At 42.0% G+C, this 17,766-nt stretch overlaps 1 protein-coding gene across 1 annotated transcript in view; it reads left to right on the forward strand.

The window, feature by feature from the left end:
- The window catches only part of LOC109911783 (double-stranded RNA-specific editase B2-like), an 80,766-nt gene that overhangs the window by 20,604 nt on the left and 42,396 nt on the right, over window positions 1-17,766 (forward strand). The window contains exon 3 of the mRNA XM_048606217.1: window positions 6,490-7,472. Within this exon, the coding sequence (XP_048462174.1) occupies window positions 6,490-7,472 (983 nt within the window). The remainder of the gene's footprint in view (window positions 1-6,489; window positions 7,473-17,766) is intronic.

Below are 17,766 nucleotides of genomic sequence, written 5' to 3' on the forward strand. Positions count from 1 at the left end.
TTCTTCAGCCAGAGGGTGATGAATCTGTGGAGCTCATTGCTACAGAGGGCTGTAGAGGCCAAGTCATTGAATGTACTTAAGACAGAGATGAATAGATTCTTGATTAGTAGGGGGATCAAAGTTACGGGGAGAAAGCAGGAGAATGGGGTTGAGAAACATATCAGTCCATGATTGAATGTGGGATAGGCTTGATGGGCTGAATGGCCTAAATCTGCTCCTGTATCTTATGGTCTTATAGTGTGTATAATACAAACACTGTTAGAGATTTCCTGTGAATAATTTGGCTCACTGGATTGATACCATGTTTGAGTGGATTGTTTTATGAGCTAAGATTGCACAGGCTGGGCTTGTTTTCACTAGATTTCAGGGGGATTTGATCAAGGTTTATAATTGGTTTTGACTAGATGGATGTGGAAAGCATGTTCACTCTTGTGGATGATTCATGAACTAGGGACTACTGTTTCAAAATTAGGGTGACCCATTTAGGACAGAGGTGAAGGAAAACTATTTTTTCCCAGAGGATTGTGCAAATTTAATGCTCTCTACCGCAGCAAGCAATGGAGCTGGGGTCATTGAATTTAATGGGCATTGAATATAAAATTTCACAAGTTATGTTACAACTGCACAAAATTTTAGTTAGGCCACATTTGGAATATTACATGCAGTTCTGGTTGCCACACTACGAGAAGGACGTAGACGCTTTGGAGAGGGTGCAGAGAAGGGTTTACCATGATGTTGCCTGGTCTGAAGGATTTTTGTTATAAGGAGAGGTTGGAATATTTTCACTGGAATGACAGATGATGAGGTGATGACCTGGTAGAAGTCTACAAAATTATGTGAGACAGAGATAGGGTGGATAGACAGAGGCTTTTTCCCAACTCAAGAGGGCACAGGTTCAAGGTGAGAGGGGGAATGTTTAGTGGCAAAGTGGGGGGAAAATGTTTCACACAGAGGATGGTGGGTGCCTGGAATGTACTACCAGTGATGGTGGTGGTGGAAGGAGGCACGTTAGCAACATTTAAAGCAAACAAGGGATAGAAACAGCATAGAGCAATAAGTAATGGGTCTAAATAAGGACTAGGAATCAGCACAGGCTTTGTGGGCCACACGGCGGTTCCTATGCTGTATTGAATTGTATTGTACAGTATTGCACAATATTTTTGAGGCAGAGGTGAATAGATTCTTTTTAGACAGGGGAATCAAAAGTTATCATAGATAGATGGAAATACAGAATTTGGAACACCAACAGATCAGCCATGATTTTATTGAATAGTGGAGCAGGCTGGATGGGAGGGATGGCTTACTCCTGCTCTTAATTCACAAATCTTTATGTTCTTTAACAATCACAGTCTTTAGGTTGTAGTAACCCCGACAATACTGTTATACAGGGAGTTCCAAATTTTTGACCAAGCAACAGTGAAAGAATGATGATAAAAGTTCCAGGTCAGGATGGTGTGTAGCTTGGAGGGAAAGTTGCATTGGATTGTGTTCCTATCCATCTGCCTCTTCTGCGGTAGGGGAGGTTGTAAGTTTGGATGATGCTGTGAAAGTGAGACTTGATGAGGTATTGCAGTACAGCTTGAAGGTGGTGCACGCTGCTGCCACTCTACCTCAGTGACAAAGGAAGTGAATTTTGAAGGTGGTATATGTAATGCCAATCAAGCTAATGCTCTAACCCAGGCAAAAATAACCATTGGTGGTGGAAAGGCATCAAGAGGCGAGTTACTCTGTGCAGAATTCTGAGCCTCTGACCTGCCGTTGTAGGCATATTGTTTGTATGGCTGGTCCAGTCTAGTTTCTTGTCAATGGCAACTCTCAGGATGTCAATATTGAGGGATTGATTAGATTCTCTCAAGATGGTATTTTCCATGGCGCTTAGGAATGTGACTTTATACTTATCAGCCCAAGCCCGTATGCTGTCTAAATTTTGCCTGCTGTTTCAATGTCTGATGAGTTATAAAAGATGCTTAAAGAAGAAAAGGTGTGCAAAAGGTGGGAGGAAGCAAATAAATTGAGAATCAAACTGAACACGGAAAGTTTAGAAGGGAGGTGAAAAAGCAAACATGATTCAAAAAGTGATTATGAACAAAGACTGGCAGCAAACGTCAAGTGAAACCCCACTATTTAAAAAAGGAGGGAGAGAAAAAAAACCAAAAAAACAGACTAGTTGGGTTAACATCGCTAGTGGGGAAATGTTAGTTTCTATTATAAAAGATGTGATAACAGAATACTTAGAAAGGAGTAATGGAACTAGACTAAGTCAGCATAAGTTTATGAAAGGGAAATCATGCTTAATGAATCTTCTGAAGTTTTTTGAAGATGTAACTAGTAGAATAGATAAGAGAGAATCAGCGGATGTATATATTTGGATAAGGACTTTTGATAAGGTCCCAGTTAAGAGGCTAGTGGGCAAAATGAAAGCATGTAGGCTTACGGTAAGGTAGTAGCATGGATTGAGAATTGGTTGACAGACCAGAAACCGAGAGTGGGAACAAATGGGTATTTTTCCCAGTAGCAGGGAGTGACTAGTGGTGTACCACAGGGATCAGTAGTTGGGACCCAGCTTTTCACAATTGTAGTGATTGGAACAAGGTGGATTTTATTGAATATGAGAGCCTTGATTGAAGTTGCTAACCTGGGCCAATCAAGGCGCCCTGAGTGACAGGCATAAAGAGGAAATCAGAATCTCCTCATTTCTGGGACTGATTCTGAGCTGGCTGACTACAGCTAGTGTGTTGTGCACATGTAAATAAAAGGTGACTTGGTGATGGGATACTATCCATTGTGCAGTTATCTCAACAATATATATAAACAACTTAGACAAGGGAATGAAATGCAACATTCCCAAATTTGCTGACCAAACAAAATTGGATGGGATTGCGTGTTATGAGGTGGATTCAAGGAGGCTTCATGGTAATCTGGGAAATTTGAATGTACGCCTATGGGCAAACACATGGTAAATGCAGTATAGTGTGGATTAATGTAAAGTTATACATTTCCACATGCAAAACAGAAACAGTATCATTTAAATGGTGGTATATCGGGAAATAGGGATGTACCAAGAGATCTGGGTGTCCTTGTACACCAGCAATGAAAGTAAATAGGCATGTCTTGGAACAAAAGTAACGGTAGGAGCGTGGATACAAAATTGGCTGAGTGATGAGAAAAAGATAGTAATGGTTAATTGGTATTATTCAGACTGAAGGAAGGTTTGTGGGAGAGTTTCCCAGGAATTGGTTTTGAGACACTTGTTTTCCTGGTATATTTATTTAATCTAGACCTTGGTGAAAAGGGGACAATTTCAAAGATTGTGGATGACACAAAACTTGGAGGTTTTGTGAGCACAGTGCAGAACTTAAGGGTGGCACAGTGGCTCAATGGTTAGCACTGCTGCCTCACAGCGCCAGGGACCTAGGTTCGATTCCACCCCTGGGCAACTGTCTGTGTGGAGTTTGCACATTCTCCCCATATCTGTGTGGGTTTCCTCCAGGTGCTCCGGTTTCCTCCCACAGTCCAAAGACGTGCAGGCTGGGTGGATTGGCGATGCATAATTGCCCATAGTGTTCAGGGATGTGTAGATTAGGTGAGCTATAGGGGATGGGTCTGGGTGGGATGCTCTGAGGGTCGGTGTGGACTTGTTGGGCCGAAGGGCCTGTTTCCACACTGTAGGGATTCTATGAATATAAAATTAGGGGTACTATTCTAAAGTGTATGTGGGAGCAGAGAGACTTGTGCCTAAGTTATTAAAGGTAGCAGGATCAGTAGACAGAACTGTTAATAAAGCAAAGTATTCTAGACTTCAGGGTGGCACGGTGGCTCAGTGGTTAGCACGGCTGCCCTACTCTGCCAGGAACCCAGGTTTGATTCCCCTTCCTTGGGTGACTGTCTGTGTGGAATTTGCACAATCTCCGTGTCTGCGTGGGTTTTCTCTGGGTGCTCCGGTTTCTTTTCACAGTCCAAAGATGTGCAGGTTAGGTCGATTGGCCACGCTAAATTGCTTATAGTGTACAGGGATGTGCTGGCTAGGTGGATTAGCCATTGGGAATGCAGTGTTACAAGGATGGGGTGGGTATGGGTGGGATGCTCTTCGGAGGGGGGTGTGGACTCAAAAGGCCAAATGTCCTGCTTCCATAATGTACGGATTCTATGATAATGGTGGCATAAGTACAAGAACAGAGAAGTTATGCTGAACCAAATAGTACATGAGTTAATCCTCAACTGGAATATTGTGAAAAGTTCTGCAGGCACCAAAGTTCATGAAGAATGTTGGAGGGAGTGCAAAAGATTCATAGATTCATACAGCTCAGAAAAGGCCCTTCAGCCCATCGAGTCTGCACTTGATATAATTACCACTAAAAGCACGTTAATTGCAATTTCCTGCACTTGTCCCATATCCTTAAAGAGGTTTATGAATTTTGGCATGGTTTACCAGAATAGTTCCAGGGCCATGAAACTTTAATTATGAGGAAAGAAAGAGGAGCTGGGGCTGTTTTCCTTGAGGAATAAAAGTTTGGGGCCGATTTGAAAGAAGTTTTCATAATCATGAAGGGTCTGGTAGAGAGAAACTGTTCTCACTCACAAAATGTGAGGGCATGGTTTTAACCTGTTTACAAAAGAAGCAAGCACGAGATGAGAAAGCCTTTTCCACCCAGTGACTGGTTAGAATCTGGAATGCGCTGCCTCCCCATGTGGCAGACGTGTGATGGAAGCATTCAAGAGGGCATTAAATGATCATTTAAACAGAAATAATGAACAGATTTATGTGGAAAAAGTCAAAATGCTCAGCCAGTTGATGCGGACAGTAAGGACAAATGGCCTCCTTCAGAGCCTTGAGAGTAGATCTGTGTCAGGCTGTTGCTTGACTGGTCTGCGTGAGACAGCTCTCACAGTTTTGACACAAGCCCTCAGTTGTTGGTAAGGAAGACTTGACAGTGTCAATGAGTTTATATTTGCTGCTGTCATTTTCAGTGATGCTTGTTGGTCCATCCACTTCCATTACTTTCTTTTCATCTTGTACCGGCTTGATATAACTGAGTGGCTTATCTGGCTATGCAGAGGGTAGTTAAGAGTCAACCACATTGCAGTGCATCTGAAGCCACAGGTAGATCAGACCAGGTGTTTCCTTCCATAGAAATTCAAGATTATTTTTAAACAAATTCAAATTTCACCTTCAAATTTCACCCTCTTTCAAGGTGAAATTTGAACACAAGTCTCCAAAACAGTAACCTGGGGCTCTGGATTACCTATTGAGTAGTCATACCGCGGCACCACCATCTCCTCTCCTTGAGTCCAGAGCCTTGGCTTCACTGAACCACAAGGACTATCGCCCATAAATGAACGAATAGATAAAAAAGTTTGTCTCAGAGATTTTCAGTTTCTGAAAAATAGGAGAATACATGAGCCACCTCATGTGAGATCACAGCACAGGAAAGAAGAGACAGAAACAAAATCAAAAATAGCTGGAAAAACTCAGCAGCTCTGGCAACACCTGGGGAGAGAAGTCAGAGTTAAGGTTTTGGGTCCAGTGACCCTTCTTCAAAACAGAATTGTTCTGGAGAAAGGTCATTGGATCTGCAACGGTAACATTGCTTTTTCTCCACAGATGCTGCCAGACTTGCTGAACTTTTCTAGCAATTTCTGTTTTTGTTTCTGATTGCCAGCATCTGCACTTCTTTCATTTTTTTTTGTTTACAGGAAAGAAGAGGTCTACTATAAACATTCATCGTTCAGGTTAGCACTCAGCTAAACATAAGGCAGTCAAAACATAGAAACAAGGAGCAAAAGAAACCCTTTGAGATTGCTCCACCATTCAATATGATGATGGCTGATCATCCAACTCAATACCTTATTCCCACTTTCTCCCTGTATCCTTTAATCCCTTTAGCCCAAAGAACTATAACTAACTCCTTCTTGAAAAATTTAACTTAATTTAGTTTTTTTTTAAATTTGATATTTAAGCCTCAACTGCTTTCTGTGGCAGAGAATTCCACACAAACAGATTATTGAAGATGGGGTAACAAGGTGTAGAGCTGGGTGAACACAGCAGGCCAGGCAGCATCAGAGGAGCAGGAAAGCTGATGTTTTGGGTTTGGACCCTTCTTCAGGAAAAAAAGATAGGGAGTCTGAGCACGCAGTTATTGGTGATGTGAAGGTACCAGTGTTGGCACTGTGGTGGTCAAATTCAAATGTCACAGGGCACCAGGTTATAGTCCAATAGGTTTATTTAAAATCACAAGCTTTCCGAGAGCAGCCTCCGAAAGCTTGTGATTTTAAACAAATCTGTTGGACTTATAACCTGGTGTCCTGTGACTTTTGACTTTGCAGTTACGAGTGGCACTGAACTGGGGAGAATATTGGGGACCTATGAATTTATGAAAAATAAAGGCATTTGACAGAAACCGCGAAGCCATCAGCTAAGATTTCATTTCACCAGAAATGGAAGGAGTGTAGAGGGGTGCAGTTAAAAAGGAGGTTGCGTTGACTGCACAGTAACTGTACCGTCTCCTTGTGTTTTAACAGGCACCAGCAGTGCAGAGGTAAAGGAGAACCGCAATGTTGGAAATCTATCTCTGGAGGATCACACCCGAACAGCTAGTGACCGCCAGATCTTCCGTTGTTCCGATGTGGCTACGGGTGGAGCGCCTGGCCTGAAAAGGAAAAGACCCCTGGAGGAAGGGAATAACGGGCACATGCACCCTAAGGTGCAGCTGAAGTGTAAGAAACTCTCCTGGTCGGTGACACCAAAGAATGCCTTAGTACAGCTGAATGAGCTGAAGCCGGGGTTACAGTATCAGATGGTCTCCCAGACGGGACCCGTGCATGCGCCCATTTTTGCTATTGCTGTCGAGGTGAATGGTTTGCTCTTCGAAGGTACGGGACCCACCAAAAAGAAAGCAAAGATGAGGGCCGCTGAGATGGCCCTGCAGTCTTTCGTGCAGTTCCCTAACGCGTCGCAGGCTCACTTCACCCTGGGGAACTGCGTCAACCCCAGCGCGGATTTCACATCTGACCAGGCTGACTTCCCCAACACACTGTTTAAGGAGTTTGAGCCCTCGGCTCAGAGTGATGGCTTGCCTTGCTGCAGCCCTGCTGAAAATGAATTGCTGTACAGCGGCTGCAGACATGGGCGATTACTCTGCCACACGTTGGATTTAATGGTCCAAGCCAAACAAAACAAGCACAAGGTTCCATTCCCAGCAGCGAGCAGGAAGAATCCAGTCGAGATGTTAAATGAGCTGCGTCCGGGCCTGAGGTACGTGTGCATCTCGGAGACTGTCGAGAAGCATGTCAAGAGCTTTGTGATGGCAGTAAGGGTGGATGGGAGAATGTTTGAAGGCTCAGGACGCAGCAAGAAGCTGGCCAAACTCCAAGCTGCACAGGCTGCTCTTCAGACTCTCTTTAACATCCAGCCTGTTCCCAGTGGAAAGCCTTGTCAAGCCCCTGGCAGGAATAAATATCCTCATTTACCACAGGTGAGAATTGCCTGCCAGCCATTGGCAGGCCTTGGCCATTTCACACCAAATTCTTGGCCGACCTCAGGTAACCTTCATTTACACAGATTGGTGGGCGGGAGAGAAATGATGGGAAGTAATTGGGAGGTGCTGAGTACATTTGAAAAAATCTGCTTTTGCAGTAACCTGGTAAATTAGTGAGAGCGTCATTCCCTGCAGAAAATAAAAGTTGCAATGCAGATTTTGAAGTTTTATTCTCAATCAAGTAATTGTGCAAATATACAAAACATGTATTGAATTGTTGTTTTCTGAGGTTAAAATATCTTTGAAGTAATTAGTATTAATAGTAATAGCATAATACTATTAGTACCAGTAGTTAAAACTGGTTACTAAATTAGGATTCATAAATATTATATATATGATCTAATTTTGTCCGTAGTATATACAAAATCACTGAAATAAACATTGGGAAATATTAGATTATTAAAGACTAATACTGTTTTATGTAAGAGGCCGATAACATAAGGTTTTTTTTTAAATTAAACTAGAATATTAAAATGAGTTTCCAGTTCCCCAGCAGTTGCCTGAGGGCAGACAGGTATCCTGAAAGTTCAACCGATTCCTGCGTGAAGCTGAATGGAAATGGACTGGCAGGTGGGGACTGGAATTGGTAAGGGTAAGGTATGCCACTGACAGTACACAGAGAAACCACCCTGGGGTAAGCTGCACTGAATGGGCTGGGCGAGGGGTTGCAGAAACAACACTGGCTGGGGGGAGGGAAAGGAAAGATCACGGCAGGATCAGCCCCAGAATTCCTCGAACAGCACTCCTGCTCCTTTGGGTCCCCAAGGAATTTTTCACAAATGAAAAGCTTCTGGTGGCACAATGGCTCAGTGGTTATCACTGCTGCCTCAGAGCGCTACAGACCTAGGTTCTATTCCAACCTCAGGCAACTATCTGTGTGGAGCTTTTACATCTCTCCATGTCTGCATGGTTTTCCTCTGGATGGTCTGGTTACCTCCCACAGTCCAACAATGTCCAGGTTAGGTAGATTGGCTGTTCTAAATTGCCAATAGTGTCCAGCGATGTGCAGATTAGATGGATTGGCTGTGTTAAATTGCCAATAATGTCCAGGGATGTGCAGTCTAGGAGGATTAGCCATGGGAAATGCAGAGTTCCAGGGATAGGGTGGGGGCTGAGTCTGCATGGGATGCTCTTCGAAGGGTTGGTGTGGACTCAATGGGCGGAATGGCCTGCTTCTGCATTGTAGGGATTCTGTGATGATACTCTGCTGCCTCTTGCTCAATACCGGTGCCACCATTGCTGTGAGGTGGGCCTCCCTGAGTCCCAGTAAAAACGGAGTCACGGAGCTGATGACTTTGTTGAACCATAACTTTTACACCTCAACAGATCCGTCACCTCTCACCTCTAGCCAGACTCTCGCATCACTTGGAAGTCAGTGAAGGTTAATATATTTGATTTATATGATTTATTTATTGTCACATGTATTTTGTTAAATAAAGTGTTGTATAGTGTCACCATGTTCTGGCACCATAAAGGCTGTGAGGCAGGAATGGAATGGTCATAGGCCAGAAAGTCAGCTTGCTTGATTTTAACCGTTCAATGAAGTACAGGTCTAATCTCTATCATTGCGTTTTGTGAATCCATTAAGAAACGCCTCTTTGTGAACCCAACTTTGTTTCCAGGAAGGTGAAGATTTCCTCATATCAAAGGATAAGAGTAAATTAAAGTGGTAATAAGTCAGATGATTGAGTGGAAAGGCAAGACTGAACAACTTTGTGGTGCTCCCTGTAGGAAAAATGAAGACTGAAAGGTGACTTGGTTGGCAAGGTAGACACACTGTGGGGAGGAGGACGGGGGAGGAGTCCAAAACTAGGGACCATAAATATAACCTGGTCATTAATAAATCTGGTTAGGGGTTTGAGAGAAATTCTTTACTCTGAGAGTAGCTCTTGTGGAACTGGTTACTGTGAGAAATATTTGGGATGAATAGCATACAGTAGCTACATTTAAGGAGAACCTAAATAAGTACATGAAGAAGAAAGGCACACAAGATATGTTCAAAGGTTGAATGATATAAAGCCAGAGGGGGCTCATTTGGAGCATAAACACCAGACTAAGCCTTCTGTACCAGAAGGCTTGATTCTGCAGGATAAAATTCTACAGACTGCATTTTAAAAAGGGTCAGGCCAAAGTTGTCTGAATATTGAATCCCAATTCCAGGATCTGAAAAGGAAGTTCCAGGATGCACAGTATCAAGAATTTGGAAGATGGAAACAAGCACCAGTCAAAGAAGCAGAGCATTGGAATATAGGAACAGGACTAGACCATTCAGCCCTTGAGCCGGTTCCACCATTCATTGAGATCATGGCTGATTTGTGCCTAACTCCCTGTACCTACATTGGGCCCATATCCCTTAATACCTTTGCTGAACAAAAATGTGTCTATTTCAGATTTAAAATTAACAACTGATTCTGCATCCACTGCAGGTGTGGAAGAGAGTTCCAAATGTCTACACCCTTTGTGTGTAGAAGTGCATACCAACATCGTTCCTGAATGGTCTGGCCCTAATTCTTAGACTTTTCACCCTAGTTCTAGAATCTTCAACCAGTGGAAATAGTTTATCTTTATTGACACTGTATTTTCGTGTCAATATTGTGAAGGCTATGATCAGATCACCCCTTAACCTTCTAAATTCTAGAGAAAACAGGCTTAATTTGTGTAATCTCTCCTCATAACTTAACCCCTGATGTTCAGGTATCATTCTTGTAAACCTACATTGTACTCCCTCTAAGGCCAACATACCCTTCCTAAGGTATAATGCCCAGATCTGCTCATAGGACTCTAAGTGGGGTCTAACCGTGGTTTCGTTTAACTGCAGCATAACTTCTGCATCCTTGTACTCCAGTACATTTGATGTAAAGGCCAGCAACCCATTAGCTTTCTTGATTATTTTCTGCACCAGTTTATGACATTTCAAAGATCTAGGCACCTGAAACCCCAAATCTCTTTGGAAATCCATTGCATTTAACTTCATACAATCTCAAAAGTACCCTGATCCATCCTTTTTCAGTCTGATATGAATAACATCGCATTTGCTTAGATTGAACTCCATCTGCTACAGTTTTGCCCATTCACTTACCTTATCAATATCCCCTTGTAATTGCATGCTGTCATCTACAGTGTATATAATACCGCCTAACTTTCTGTAATCAGCACATTTGGAAATATGATTTTTAATGTCATTATCCAAATCGTTTATCAATAACATGAATACTTGAGGCCGTAACACAGATGTTTATGGGATCCCATTGTTCATATCCTGCCAATTTTATTATCTACCCATTTTATCCCTACTTTTTGTTGTCTGCCACTCAACTAGCAGGTCACCCCATGTTCCCAATCCTGTGTTCACCATCTAAAGGACAAATGTAGCGAAAGGAGGGCCTAATCCAAAATCCCAATGGCAATTATTGCCTTTTATATTCATTCATGCTAGGTGGCTTCCACTGGCTAGGCCATATTTATTGCCCATCTCTAATTGCCCACAGAGCAACTGCATTGCTGTGGGTCTGGAGTCATGTGCAGCTCAGACTAGATAAGAACAGCAGTTTTCTTCCCTAAGGGTCATCAGTGAACTAGATGGGTTTTTCTGACAGTGATTTCCTGGTCATCATTAGACTTAATTTTTATTGAATTCATATTCTACATGACAGGATTCAAGCCCAGGTCTCCAGGACATTACCTGGATCACTAGATTAATATTCTAGCGATAATACCACAAGGCCATTGCCTCCCATTTTCTTGGCCATACCAGCGACACTGAATGAAGTGGTAGCATTTGAAGGCATTTGGCTGAGAGGGAAGCGTCAAACAACAAATCATCCTTCATGAAGAAATGCTAATTAGTAATTTCCAAGTTTGCTGTTCTTTCTCTGATATGTGATAGATGCCCAGAAAGCCTCATAAAACACACAACTGTCCAGAACGATCCCTAAGCTTTGGGATAACATCTCCTCGGGGCCAAACAACAGCAGTGGCATCATCACAATTCCACCAATGATGCAGGTATTTAGGAGATCCGGGGCCCTTAAGGTCATACTAGTGCTGTGCAAAAGATTGGTACTGATGTTGTGATTCCAGGATCCAGTCTAGGAAACCAAGGCTTGAAATTGAACCATAACAACTGAATATTTCTTAAAGTGATTTTTTTTTAATGAAATTCAAGAATATAAGACAAATCATTTCAAAATGCACATCAATTCACTTGTGTTTGGTGCCATCTCAAAGAAAATGGTTTCTTCTACCTGTGTTACTTCTATGAGCAAACGTTGGGTCTTCGCAACCCAGTGGAGAAATAACTTTTCAAATTTTTTTTTTAAAATGAAGATCCATTTCAGTGCTGCTACTGTCTTTCAATTTGTAAGTGACTGGGTTCAAGTTATCCAAATATCTGGTGCTTCACGTGTCTCTCTGCAATTTTTAATGCATGCAAAATGCTTATTTGTTTTATAACAGTTTATGAGCCATGTAAGAATTATTTTAACAATTTTCTAGTTTTGGTGTTCAAACATATCCCATAATAACATACTGAGCACACAATCATTTTTCCAGCTTCATTTGCTTTGCAGGAGAACAGTGACCAGATTCCCCAAGTAATTAACCGGCTGTGAAACACTTCTGAAAAACCTGAGCAGTGTAAAGTTTTGTTGTCCTTTCATTTCATTGAAAACATTATTATATTTAAGATTACTCCTCCTCGTGGCCTGACTTCAGCTGCATTACTCTGAAAGGACAGGAGACCAGTGGGTTACATGTAGAAAACACTATCCCAAATATGAGTAGCTTTCAATTAGTATTTAAGTGAAGCACTAGCAACAGACACTGAACCAAACAGAAACACAAAGGTTGCTGAAAGTTCCACCAGCTCTGGTCCTCCCCTGCTGACCCCAATCAACTGTTTGCAGAATCCAGAAAATTTGATTTGATTTGATTTATTACTGTCACATGTACCCAAGTACAATGAAAAGTTCTGTTTTTCGGGCAGTACGGGCAGATCATAACATACAAACATCATGCTGTGATTGAACAGAGTTAAGAATAGAAAGTTACGCTGCAAAGAAGATGCACAAAAAGCAAGATCAACATTAGATTTGAAATTTGAGAGGTCCTTTCAGCAGTGTAATAACAGTGGGGAAGAAGCTGGTCTTGAATCAGTTGGTATGTGTGTTTAAGCTTTTGTATCTTCTGCCTGTCCGAAGAGGTTAGAAGAGATTACAACCGGTCTGGGAGGGGTCTTTGATTATGTTGGCTGCCTGTCCGAGGCATCGGGAAGTATAGATGGAGTCAATGGATGGAAGGTTGGCTTGTGTAATAGTCTGGGCTGTGTTTTTAACTCTCTGTATTTTCTTACAGTCCTGGGCAGAGCAGTTTCCATATCAAGCCATGATGCATCCAGATAGGATGCTTTTAATGGTGCATTTATAAAAGTTGGTGAGAGTCCTTATTTCCTTAGATTCCTGAGGAAGAAGAGGAGAAAAGTTCCCTTTGTTGCCCTCCCGTTATTGGTCATTGTCTGGATGAGGAGACCTGTAAGGATGCTCCCAAAATCTATATCTTATGGTCCCAATTTGTGCTCTCCACTGAATTTGAGGAGCCTATCGACTCCCCAGCAATGAAATTACAGCTGTGGCCTCATAAGAACGTAGGTATATTGGGGACATGAGTAGGCTATTCACCCCCTTGTTCTGCCTTTTAATCCAATTGCGACCCCAATTTCTACCCAGATTCGATTTACCCGTATACCCTTGCTACTTTTATCTAACAAAATTCTATCGGCTCTAGTCTTGAAAGGTTCAATTGTCCCAACTTTGGAGACAAGCCAACCAGATTTTCACTCTGCTTTCAATACAAAAAACTACCTGATTTCATTCACTCCCAGATGTCTGAGCTTTTGATTTCCACACCAGAAGGAAGCAGTTCACATCTGAAACACCTCTCAATCTCCTGCACTCAAAGATAAACATTCCCAGTCTAAGAAGTGTCTTCAGTGACAGTGAAGCAGAGAGTCATTATCTGCCATTGTTGAGGTGCCATTTCCATTGGGCCAAGAACAATGTTTTTTGTGATTTTGAAAAAAGTTATGTATTTGTGAGTTGTATAAATTAAATAAAAGATCTACCAAGTAGATATTGTCATGAAAAAGATTATGTCTTTTAAAAGCCCGTGTTAGATTTCCCAACTTATGATTTATTACAGACTTGAACATGTAATCTAGACTAACCTTGTACTAATGTGTCGAGGAAGATAAGATATTCAAAAAAATACAGCCCCGAACACCAGTTATCCTTCATTTAACACAATATATCAACTGGAGAGATTATAGTCTTCCAAAATACCATGCCCATATTTATGTATTCCCCTCATCACAGCAGACTGAACACTGATGGCATTGATAACCCTTAACAGATATATGTCATATTTCTCATTGTTTTGTTGAAAGAGAGGGTATCAGTGAGATTCTGAATCCATGCAGTTGTAGAGCATATGTATTCATGTTCCATTGTAGCCTGTGTATTTCCTAGACTGAGTGAACTGAATTGCCTAAGCCTATATGCTTCTCCTCATGAAATATCGCTTTAAATGCAGACACGAGCTGAAATGTGAAACTGTTCAATAACCCTATAACTGCTTGAATAAAACAGACTTAAATCAACAGATGATTCAATAATGACTGGGGGCAAAGAGCTTGTACATTTTGTGGTCAATTATGTGTAATAAGTAATTCATCTCATTAAACCCTCAGGCTACTAGCATGGACACAATTGGCAAAATGTATTCAGAACACAGGCAATTATTTCCTATGCTGCCTTCAGTAAACCAGCCTTAACCATAAAGCTGATGAAGCCAGTGGAAAGATCCTAGCACGATAGTATCCTGCTTTATATTGTACTGAAAATTCTTGTTCAGGGACTGTTTGTCTTATAGTAAGCAAAGGGGGATCAGTGGTGAAATCTATCAACAGCTGTAGTGCAAATAGGCTGATGACAAACAGACTATTTGCTTTTTACACTCTGCCCAATTTTCTTTCTCATTGAAAATTGTTGTCTCACCAGAAAGCTTTTCCACTCTCAGTCTAGATATCGTCCATCACTCAGTTCCCGTCCGCTATTCCAGCTGCAATTATAAAGCCATCTTGAAGAGCACAGTTTACATCCTCATCTCCCACAACAGACCAGCACCCACCTCCTGTACGTGAAAAAATGGGAGCAATCCTGCCTTGAACAAGAGTGTGAACCATTCTTTTGAATGCACAGCCTCAACTTGATGAAGAATAATTATGCTCCAATACCAATCCCCACCTCACTGATGCAACACCAGTAGTTTCAGAGGTTACTAAAACCCCAAAGGCAAAAGAAATTTATCTGCCCACCCCTCTCCATTGAGCTCTAAAGCCATTGCTGGATCTGTAACTTCCACACTCCCTATAATCACTATAGTACATTACTGAGCAAACTCTACCTTAATGAGGGGAAAGCTGCCCTCTCTGTTGGCTTGCTAAAGTAGCCAAGTTGTTTACTGAGTTCAGAGGAAACAGTGGAGAAGCTTTAGGTTCTCAATGTGGTAAGCAGATATTTGGGCTGATCTTATAAAATTGTTTCAAGTATTGGAAGTGTTAACCTTGGATATTATTTCAACTTAATTGAACTGAATTAAATTGATTAGCTTTATTGTCACATGCATTCAAACGACTACAGTGAAAAGCTCTAAGTTGCCACTTAGAGCACAGTCTTAGGTACAAAGGTATCTAGGTACATCTTCTTCAGTTACAGATTAATCGCACTGTAACAATATCACCAACACATGGCACTATCTAAGGTACAGCGTATCTAGGTAAATCCTTAGTGACAGAATAGAGAAATGAAGAGAAAAAAGGTTACATTACAGCTATATACAGTATAACCATAGATCAGAAAAACAAGAAGCAAAGTTAAAAAGACAAACATCACAGTCTCTCTCCAAGGGCAACATTTATTAACTCAATCAGAGATAGTAAGAACTGCCGACACTGGAGTCTGAGATAACACAGTGTGGAGCTGGAGGAACACAGCAGGCCAGGCAGCATCAGAGGAGCAGGAAAGCTGACATTTTGTGTCGGGACCTATCTTCAGAAATGGGGAGGGGGAAGGGAGCTCAGAAATAAATAGAGAGGGGGGCGCAGTGATAGCAGGTAGGTAGTGGAGCAGATAGGTGGGAGAGAAGACGGACAGGTCAAGGAGGTGGGGATGAACCTAGTAAAGGTGAGTGTAGGTAGGTAGTGGTGGGGATTGGTCAGTGAGGTGGGAGGCGTGAATAGGTGGGAGAGAAGACGGACAGGACAGTGAGGTGGGGAGGAGAGTTGGGGTGCTGTTCTTGGGATGAGGTCGGGGTTAGGAAGAATTTGATTTATTAAACGGGGAGATTTATTAACCATTGCTAATAGCCTTTGAGCTGTCTGGCATTCTAGGTCATTTCAGAGGGCAGTTAACACATTACTGTGGGTCTGGAGTCAAGTCTAGGCCAGACTAGATAAGGACGGAAGAGTTCCTTCTCAAAATGGACATTAGTGAAAGTGAAAGCAGGAAAGTGAAGATGTGGCCGTATTATGCATTTAGCAGCAAAAGGGACCCTGCAGTGATATTTAAATAATTCACTAATAACTTTAGAGTTAATTGTTAGTAGATTTCTGTTGGCCAGGACAGAGTTAAAAGTGTATGGTGGTATGATTTAAAGTTGCAGAAATCTGTAGTAAACCATGTGATATGTGCTGAAGGCTTTGATTCTTATGCCAAAGGTTTTATTCAAACAACCTGCTTCCGAACATAGGTGCACTTTCACAGAATGGGTTCCCATTGGCTTGCAGCATGACAGGAAGCCTGTCAACCCATAGCTACTCCTGCAAGAGCGCTCCTACTCTTTAAGAGGTACATGGTACATTTAAGTCGTTGGAACCACATTTACCCAGGCATGTAAAGAGCATTCCATTACATTCCTGACTTATGTTTTCAATTGAATGAAGTTAGTCTTATTAAGGGCTGCCTGATGACATTAGGGGGAAGTTTTTTTTAAATCACTTGGGATGCAGATTGGGCCACCATTAGTTTGGACTTCTGCCAGAGACCAATTTCATCTTCGCTTTCTCCGGCGAGTTTTCAAAAGTTAAATGTATTGCTCCAAAGGGTAGAGGGACATTACTGTCGTTAATGCCTTTCTGTGTGTGTTGCTGGCCAGTTGTGTACTGTCTTTACTGTGCTCTTAGCCATGCTGACCTGATGGATTTCCATAAAACATTCTCACCAGACAGATTGATGTATTTCAGGAAACATTTCAGCAGTTGCACACAAAATAAATCTTTTTCTTTGTCCTTCTATTTTTCTTCCATTTCCCGAAAGTACTGCATTTCATTGGGTACCTGTAACTTACCTACTGTTACTGGGTTTAAGCCTAGATGTAGGGCCTTACTATTTACAAAGAGGTTGTGGTGAGGGCCAGAGTGGGACGTAGATTGCAACACAAATTTTTTGGAATGTGTTGGAGTCCCCTAGGCTTTACTTGTATGTTTCATGATGACTACTTCAGAAGGGAGTGTATTAGGGACCAGTTAATTATCCCACTGAGTCACCGTGAGTTGTTTAATCTTAGGGAGAAAGAAAACCCTTCCGTGAATTAAGTAATGAGTATGCAGCATAGTAACAATTAAACTTGTGGATTTTGTCAACTGGGAATAACAATATAGTCAGCCATTTATACTCTGAAATCAAACATAACAGCTTCAACAGTTTTTGCTCTTTTCATTCAATGGATAACTTTCTTCATCCTGGAAGACATTTGCTGCGAAGCAATCCATTTATCTGATTCCAGGAAAGATTAAAACATAATAGCGTGAAGAAACAGCAATTTTGGCACTAACCTGTCCAGTACAAATCATTTCTGAGATAGTAGGAACTGCAGATGCTGAAGAATCTGAGATAACAAGGGAAAGAGCTGGATAAACACAGCAGGCCAAGCAGCATCAGAGGAGCAGGAAAGCTGACGTTTCAGGCCTAGACCCTTCTTCAGAAATGGGGGAGGGGAAGGGGGTTCTGAAATAAATAGGGAGAGAGGGGGAGGCGGATAGAAGATGGATAGAGGAGAAGATAGGTGGAGAGGAGACAGACAGGTCAAAGAGGCGGGGATGGAGCCAGTAAAGGTGAGTGTAGGTGGGGAGGTAGGGAGGGGATAGGTCAGTCCAGGGAGGACGGACAGGTCAAGGGGG

The sequence above is a fragment of the Rhincodon typus genome, chromosome 2 (assembly GCF_021869965.1).
Source record: "Rhincodon typus isolate 14 chromosome 2, sRhiTyp1.1, whole genome shotgun sequence".
Classification (NCBI taxonomy): Eukaryota; Metazoa; Chordata; class Chondrichthyes; order Orectolobiformes; family Rhincodontidae; genus Rhincodon; species Rhincodon typus.